Raw genomic sequence first — 9,042 nt, forward strand, 5'->3', positions numbered from 1 at the left:
CTGGCGGCCGGAGGAGCGCGCCGCCAGCCCCCGCCCTGCGGGGGCGATCAATAAGTAAAGCAGCCGTGTAAACCCACGGCCGAGACTAAGGCGGCGTTTAAATAAGCAGTTTAAAGCAAAGCATTTTACACTTTAAAAAAAAAATAAAATAAAAGCTGCTTATATCAAGCCTACAGCTTCAATTTTGAGCATTTCAATGAAGATACTTAACGCGCAGCCTCGGGGTCGAAGCCGGTTCCGGCGCAGAACAGCCCCGGTCAGAGGCAGCGCTTCTCCAGCTCCCGGCCTTTAAACAGATTATTTCCAAACGTACCGGAGAGGCTCCTTCACCCAGCTTGCTAAAGCAATAACCACAAGTAGTAGTAAAATGTGAAAGTGCTCCAGAGCGCAAAATATTTTATTTAAGAATTTACAGTGTCAAATCTTACACTTAGGAAAGATAGCCGCTCCCAGCTCAAAGGAAGCCTTCTTGAATGAAGTTGTTTGGCAGTCTCTACTGAAAGAAGAAAATAATCAGCAGCCTGGCTGAACTAGAGGAAAGCCAAGTGTCTGACTAGGCTTCAATTATAGAAAAGTAAACCATACCGACTGCTGCTGACCACATCTGGAATTGAGTATGGGCCATTATGCAAAGGTTTCTAATCCCCCCAAAACAGCATTTTACTTCGGCTACATACAAACCTCTTAGGACATACGTAAGGCTATCGAGATCTCAGAAAGGTGGCGTTATTCAGGAACAGAAAAAACAATCGGGGACCAACACTGGCAATTTCACATTCACGTTATTTCTACTCATGGGCAGAAATTCAAGTAAAATCAAATAGTTTGGTGGCAAGTTCTAAATAAAATATGGCCTAATGATTTAATAAATATTTAAAGTTTATTTCTCTCTTTGCAGATAATTCAGATTCTTCAGTGAATATGAATGTTGCATATCATGGTTTTCAAGATTTCCTATATTAAACCTAAAGATTTTAAAGTCCATCAGTAGAGGTCTAATCCGTCTACTTTTAGTACGTTTGAAATTCAGCTGTTAGCTATTTAAGACCTTGGTTATTTTAGTACTGGAAATTCAAGAACCAAGCATTATGCTGATTCTGGCACTCAAGAGGAAAAAACTTAAACAACTTTCAAGCTGTTACCACCTTAATCGTACAGTGCCAGCAGTTCGAGAGAAAGCAAGTAACCGTATTGCACTTAAAAGAACACTCGCTCGTCAAATAGTACAGCATTGGCTATTATACAGTGAGCTGCTTTCAGACTATACAATTTGCTTTACAAGTAGTCTAAACCACAAACTACATACATACTAGGTAAGATCCAAATCAAATTAGTATTAGATTACAGTCACAGTTTTCATTCAATATGGGTCAATTTATTTGGATGAGCTGTGGCCCCCTCCCCCCTTCAGAAAACAAACCAGCATGAGGCATTTCCCAGACGAACATCTCTGATTTCATACGCTGACAAACCGAGCCCCGTCTGATAAAGCATTACGATTGTGCATGGTCCTCTTAAGGCCACAGAGCGTTATGTTACAATGTGGACATGTTTTTCCCTCGCTGGGAGGGGAGCATCCTTCAGAAATTAAGGAATCCCTGAAACTATGTCTTCCAAGGTCACACTAGTAGGTTTAAAATAAACTTAAGGAATAAATTGCCTATGCAATTTACAAATAGTTTTTGTAACAGACAGCAACTATTTCCTCCCTTGTATCTATTCTTTATCACAGCAAAGCTATTTCTAGCCAGGTTTTTTAAAAGGAAAAGTTACATATACTTCATGTTTGGTAATGGTTTGCGTAGATGAGGTGCAAGTAGGGAGACCCATGAAAAAAAAAATCACCCATCATTAAGTTTCTGTCAAGTCAACTGCAGCTAGTACTGATACCATGTGCTGTAAGATTGAACAGTTCTTTGTATACTCAGAACATGAGTGAGAATTCCAAACACAAAGCCATTGTATTCTACTTCAATGTTGGATACTTCCTCTGTCCAATTCTTCCCAGCCTTGAACTTCCAGTGGCTGCAGGAGACTGAAAAAAGGAGAACAGGAATAAAAAAATAGTTACTGGAGACAAAACACAGAAAGTTGGCAATAAAGTTTTGAACGCAAACCTGTTAAGTTAAACAGGTGCTAGACTGGTCTACGTGCACATTTAACACTCTGCATGCAACAGTCCAGATTAAGCTAGCAAAACATAAAATCAAAATGCATCCAAGATTAAGAGTCTGCTTGCCAGGGGATGCTGACTGTCAAAGCTAAATCACACTTCAGCGGCACCAGACTTTCACAGCAGTACACATTTAAACAGTTTTCATCTTTGTGGCTCTAATGAGGCAAGAGAAACTCATCCTGCAGTAGCAAGAGCCTTGTTCTATGTACAACAAGCCTCGCTGTAATGCAGGTACCTGCGACAGTGAGATGGCCTCTTTCATCACACAGCCTTTTAACCCTTCACACTTGGTTTGAAAACAGATGAAAAAGACTGCAGTGTAGCAGCTGCTTTTTCCATTACTTTATCTTGCAAAATTCCCCAAATGCTACAAAGGCAGGGAAAGCCCGGAGGCAAACCAGGTGACAGACTGGATTACCTCACTGTAAGAATGAGCTGGGGGTGGGGACTGGGGGAAGGAACACAAAGACTATGTTTCAAAAGGCACCTGGGAGAAGAAAAGGCGGAATTTGTACTGATATTTAAGGCCACACCAAGTTACTTATTAAAAGGTAGGTGTGGCCTGTGGTCACTTAAGAAGGTCCAGCATGACTGCAATTTACTCGAGCAACATTTCACTACTTGGTTTAACAGTCAGGGCTAACAAGTCTACGGTTGTGTTCAAAGTAAAGATGAGGCCTTTACTCACTTGTGCAAATTGAGAAGGATTGTAGAACGGTACTGTTCCCGCTGATGGTCCCCCGGAAGGTGGTACAGTGGCAGGCTAGAAAGTAGATAACACTGAAGTTACAGAACTGCAGAGCTTCACTGCCTCTCAAATGTGGTTTGCTTAGTCATACAGAGAAAATATTCACAGTAATAATGCCAACAATATGGACAGCGCAGCATATTGTAACAACTGCAGAAAGTGCTGGTACAGTTTGCATCCATATCTTTAATATTACTTGCTTAATGTAGGAATTGGCAAAACAATGTCACATGCATAAACTGTAAATAGCTCTGAAAATCCAAAGCATGCAAAACCAAAACAAGACACCGGTGTGACTTCACTGAATTAGTACCTTCTGCTTTTGTTAGTAGACCTACTTGCCCCAAATGTCCCATTTTGGGACTTGCCCCAAAATGAACATTCTACATCAAGTTTTGCTTTACTAAGAAATATCAGAAAGTTTGTGTCACCCCTTTATGGTGACCCCACAGTACTGGACCTTACAGCAGAGATGAAGCATTCCTTTAATTCCTACAGGGGCTTTTGCAGATGAAACAGGCAATGGTATTATTACCGATTTGAGACTGGCACCAGCAGAATGACAAGGTTTTGCTCGTGTGAGTCTTTTTAGGAGGTGTGGGGGGGTGTTGGTTTGTTTGTTTAAAATCAACTGACTTCTTTGGTATCCCCAGGAAACAGCTGATCAAAATTATTAAGTGAATCTCTTAGGAACATGAACATAAACAAAAAGCATGCCTGGATTACATGCATTCTCATAAATACAAAAAAAACTCTGAAGACCCTGTTTGAGTATTAAAAGGAACACTACATCATTAGTCACTTTTAATATTACTTCTGTGAAATGAGAAGAGGGGAAAATGACTAAAAGTAGCATTAGTAAGTATTTGAGCAAATGCAAAATAAAGAGGGGAAAAGTAAATAAGTTAACATAAATGAGAATGGCCAGCCACATGTACCTGATTAAAATGCTGGCTTACTTCACGTGATAATGAACTCATTGAACTAGAGCGCGAAAGCTACAAAACAGCAAGAACACACAAATACAAAAAAACACAAATAAAAAAAGTCGTCATGCATGTCACTGCCCCAAGCTTTCAGTTGTTTTATTTAATTTTAAAAGTCTCACTGCCAAAGGTTAAACCAACTTCAAGTTAAAAAAAAATGTAAAGCCAGAAGTTAGTTTAAATCAAAAGGACTTCTTAAAGCACAAAATTATGTAGATACAGAAAACATTTAGTAGGAACAAAGGTAATGTTACTCTGCCTGGCACATAGCAATCTATTCTCCTCTTTGTGTCTCGCACTTAAATTAGTGAAATTATATGCATGCATGGAGGCAAGAAGAGATCCTCAAACTGCTATTGATATTTCACTCTGAAAAAGGCTTGTAAAAGTCTACTTATATAGAAAAAGGAGATCACACTACAGAATGTAGGCCACAGAGGTTGAACTTCTTGTATGGACTTAAGAGGGTTTTTTGCTACAATTTTGGAGGCCGTCATATGACTCCATCTTGGCTAGTTATCAGCAACTGAATCAGTTACTTGTTGTTTTAGATGGCCCATGTTAAGGCCACTACAAATTAATGGTTAAAATATGCCGCACAGGTCATTAGCTAACTACTTTGAATCAAGTCTTACCTCGCCTGATTGGGAGCCATCAGGGTTTGAAACAGGAAGTCCAGATCCAGGAGGAAGGATTGCAGGGTTTAAATACTAAAGAAAAACAATGCACTTTTGTTAATCTTTATTACTGTGATGCTATTTCACAGTTCTGCTATATTGATCCCACTGAAGCAAGACGACCTTACAATACATCAAGCCAGGTGAAACATGCAGTGTATGGCTACTTCCTCTGTTATGTTCTTGGTCCCTTTGGTCACTTTTCACAGGCATTTCACTTCCATTTTCACTTGCGTTTGCCTTCTCCAGTTTTTAACTAAAAGGTAGGCATTACATTTGTGTATAACAACATGCTTTGCACATACTGTGGCTATGAAACTACTATTCAGAATCACGAGCGTTTTTCAATCAGAAGTTTGAATTATATATACAAGACATTCTTTCGAACCCACCTCTGGTTCAATAGCTGCAGCAGGATCTGTGTTGGTTTGATTTGCAGCTGGTGCGTGCTCTGCTGCACCACTCCCTTCCATTGGCTGGGGTTCCCCTGGAACTACAAAGAAAATGGGATTTAGCCAAATACACCACACCACGGTGCTTGACTTCACAGAATGAGAAGCAGAGACATCAGCGGAACTGAGTTTCTACAATACCAATCTTCTCCCAGGAAAAAGGTAATTTAAAGAGGGCAGAGTCAATGTCTCTAGATGCCCCTGTCTTGTTACAAGTCCGCAAAAGCAGGAGATGCATACAGTTCGTACAGATAACCTTGGTGCAACACAGCATGTAGTGAAAGCAGGAAAAAAAAAAAAAAGAGATGGTAAGCAAGTGTGCAGGTAAGACCTCCCCCTTTCTTCAAATTTTGCTATTTGGATGGCCTAGCCACACTGCAACAGGGGAAAAAGCAAAAAAAAAAAGGCAAAAAAGAGAACCCCTTTGTTTGCAGCACACAGAGCTGGGCTTTACTAACCCATTTATTTTACTGCAGTTCCCAGACTAATTCAGCTTCTAAAACAAACTGGAGTTAATGAGATTGAACATTCTTAAATGTTGATTAAAGGCTACATAATACACACACTGGGAAAAGTGACTTAGGTGACCACATAACCGTAAATAACCATACAACCGCCTTACAATTTTATCCACTCATGACACACCTGAGTTTGGGACAAATACATTTGCAGGAATTGGCATTGGTGCCAAGGGGGCAAATAGGTCTGATGGTGCAGGAACAGCACCGCTTGACTTGGTTCCACCTGGATTCAGGACATCAACATAACGGGCTCTGCTTCCAGCTAAAACAGAAAAATCCAGAAATAACAGAAATAAGCCTTCTGTTGGTCAACCCTATGTCTATTTCAAACAGTCTGCCAGTTAAGCCATCTTTCAGAATCAGAAAATAATGCTCCAGGAATACAAACAATACTACCCTTGTCACAATGCAGTTGTGACAGCAATCACAGTGCAGAAGCTAAGCACAAGCAAAGCCAGCAATAGCCACAGCTCCATGACATCACTGAGTTGCCAACTGTTCCCAAACAACTCTAGAAAAGCCAAGGCTTCTAGAGTGCCTTCACACTTTATGCAAGAGAAAAATCGGAAGTCTTGCAACTTCAAGCATCAACGTTGTCTGTTACCTGCTCTTCTGGAGAACATGTTGACAGGGGCACTAGGTGGGCCTCCAGGTCCAGGCGGAACAGCCTGAGGAACTTTAGGAAATCCTGTTGGAGGTGGCGGCGGAGGCTTACTCTGCAGGGAGAACAAAAAAAAAAATCCAACCACATCACTGACTGAGAGTGTTAAACCAAGTATTCATCTGAACTCTCCTTTTCCTTACCTATTCCAGAGCACATAAAATTGCGTATACAGACATACAGCTTGTAGTGCAGACCAGTATTCCTTGTCTTCCATCTGACAACCTAAGTAATGTTAAGTGGCAGTTCTACAACCCATCTACGCTCACTCCAAAAGGAAACATTTACAACAGCGGTTCTTATAATTTGTGTTTTGAGACAGATCCTTGAATGACAAGGATGGACAGGATGTGTGATTTTCTTTGCTTTACCATGCATTACATTTTCAAAACTATAGACCCTTCCTACCTTTTTTCCCTATATTCTGTTTGCAGCAAATCAATTAACAAGCAATTGCCTAGGTGATGTCACCCTCTGAAGAGATACACCGGACTAAGTTTAGAGTAAATTCCCTTGTAAATTCAATCGCAATTACTGGATCCACACCGGCAACTAAAGATACACATGGTTCCATAAGGATGTAGACTATAAGAACATGTAACCTGTTTGTTAGTTTCAAAAAATATTGCACATTTTAATCCAAATTCAGTAAAAGGCAACTCTTAAGAGCCAATAACAGATTAAAGAAAATTGTGTGCCAGTACAGATTTCAGTTCTCCACATCTCCACAAATAATGAGTCCTCAGATTTTTACCTCTTCTTCTGGTTCATCCAGATTAACCCAGCGTTGTTTCTGTTCATCCCAAACAATCTATAAGGAAATCACAGTCAAAGATTAGGAGTTCAAACACAGCTATTAAGCAAAAAAAAAAAAAAACCACCACCAAACATCACAAACACAAAACCAAAAACCCCAAACCCTGTAACATTTTTTTTAAAAAGCCAGTCTTGGAATAAGCATAATCTTGAAAGTTTTACACACATTTGTTTACTTGTCAAAACAATGTTCATCTGTCATCGGGGAAAACATTTTGAACACATTAAAATGTACAAAGGTTTTTGTGATTTAGGGGCCTTACTGATTTGTTCTTGTCATCTGGAAGGTGAGCTTCATTCTTTCCTTTTCCCATCAGCCAGCGAAACCAGTTCGCACCAGTCTAAAAATAAATTCATCTATTCAGTTAATTCTCTCAACACTGCCTTTACAGGCAGATTAAAAGAAACATTCATGCAACAATTTATTTGCTGTTAAAGACTTCAACCCTGAGCCCAGAGTTGCACCTAACAAATAGAAAGAAACAGTATAGTCAGGACCTCTTAAATCAGTACCCCGGACCAGGAGTTACCTCATATACTAACAAATCTCCTCTAGCTACAGCTACCTTTCTTAGAAAGTTTACCTTTCTAGGTGCTGGCTCCTTTTTTATTTCTTTTTTAGTTTCTTTCCCTAAGAGGGAGAAGGAGAGGGCTGTTTTGCTGCAGAGTTGGATCTCTCTCGTCCCACAGAATGAGCAGAGGACTCTGAAGTTGTTCGTGATCTTCGCCCATAGCCCTGTATTACAAATATACAGGAAAGTACAAAAGTCGTCACTGCTGGAGTGATGGATTACATTTCGTCTTGCTGAACAGATTCCTTCTTTGAAAAGTTAGTAATAGGAAGAGACACAAAAGCACGTAAAAATAAACATAAAGTGATAAAAACAGCCTGCTCATGCCATACCATATGTGCTGAAGACTGAGATGCAGATCTGGATCTTCGTCCTGGTGCCTGGTTAGATATAAAGCCAGGACATGCATAATAAGCAAGCAGCCGAACATCTGACACAACATTCACTTTTTATCAAAAATTTCCACACAATTCAAGGTATTCAAGCTGGTTATTTGGGTACTTCTATCTCCTCTGACATGTAGAAGGTGCAGAAAAAGAGCTGAAGTCTGCCCAAGGAATTGCGCTATCATGTAACTGGTCCATTAAAAAGAGTTAAATCAGGGCACTGCTGTGCAGGCTAACCAGCCCACAAGAGGAAAGATAAAAAATGCTGCACCAGGGAGTGGTTGCTGCATTTTTCCCCCCCCTCCAACATTAGGTTGTTCTTCTAATGTTTGTATAGCAACTCAAGTGTAAAAAAAAAAAAAAAAAAAATCACTATTTCTTCTATAAGTATGGTTAACTTCCAGTTAAAAAACCTCCCCATCCTTTATCAGTTGCCAAATGTATCCCTATTAAAAATGTTTATATTAATTTTTTCAAACAATTGTCACTTCAGGAGACTAACTTTCAAGGAGATACCAACTTCAGTAATATTTAAACAGTTAAAATACTATATATATTGGGATTTTGATAAACACCTTCAACATTTCCAGCCATGACCAAGTGGTAGTCAATACTATGCTTTTAAAACTCAGTCACAGAACTGTTCTTTAGGGCCTGCTTGCCTCACTTGCTACAAGTTCTTCCAGCTACGAGGAATCACTCTGGGAGATGGGAGAGGAAGACAGGGCAAAGAAAGGTAAATTAAACTCTTCAGACAACAGCCTGATATCCCCCCCTCCCCATTTAAAAAAAAAAAATTCTTTTTAGAGAAGAAAATTATGGCTAAAATTCTTCTACTAGTTCTTCATTATTTATTCCACTGAAGGGGAAGGACAGTGGGGAAGAAAAACTAAGCTTCAAGTCTTGCTGAAGAGCATGACGGAGCCCCAATACACTCTTGTGTTTGCAAAGATCTGCAATGCAGCTGACACTTGCTGAAGAGATGTATGAAACAAAGATACCATGCTAGCCATTCTGCCGTAGAAATCCTCCTCTCTCTGTTCAGGG

At 39.9% G+C, this 9,042-nt stretch overlaps 1 protein-coding gene across 1 annotated transcript in view; it reads right to left on the minus strand.

Moving 5' to 3' along the window:
* Positions 1-368: 368 nt before the first annotated feature.
* SEC16A (SEC16 homolog A (S. cerevisiae)) overlaps positions 369-9,042 on the minus strand; it is a 27,625-nt gene continuing 18,951 nt past the window's right edge. The window contains 12 exon segments of the mRNA XM_009322041.1: positions 369-2,035; positions 2,865-2,939; positions 3,863-3,922; positions 4,546-4,620; positions 4,980-5,080; positions 5,685-5,822; positions 6,165-6,276; positions 6,976-7,032; positions 7,301-7,378; positions 7,622-7,671; positions 7,674-7,773; positions 8,997-9,042. The exon segment at positions 8,997-9,042 is cut by the window's right edge and continues 26 nt beyond it. Coding sequence (XP_009320316.1) covers positions 1,967-2,035; positions 2,865-2,939; positions 3,863-3,922; positions 4,546-4,620; positions 4,980-5,080; positions 5,685-5,822; positions 6,165-6,276; positions 6,976-7,032; positions 7,301-7,378; positions 7,622-7,671; positions 7,674-7,773; positions 8,997-9,042 — 961 coding nt within the window. The 3' untranslated portion in view covers positions 369-1,966.

The sequence above is a fragment of the Pygoscelis adeliae genome, unplaced genomic scaffold (assembly GCF_000699105.1).
Source record: "Pygoscelis adeliae isolate BGI_AS28 unplaced genomic scaffold, ASM69910v1 Scaffold114, whole genome shotgun sequence".
Lineage (NCBI taxonomy): Eukaryota > Metazoa > Chordata > Aves > Sphenisciformes > Spheniscidae > Pygoscelis > Pygoscelis adeliae.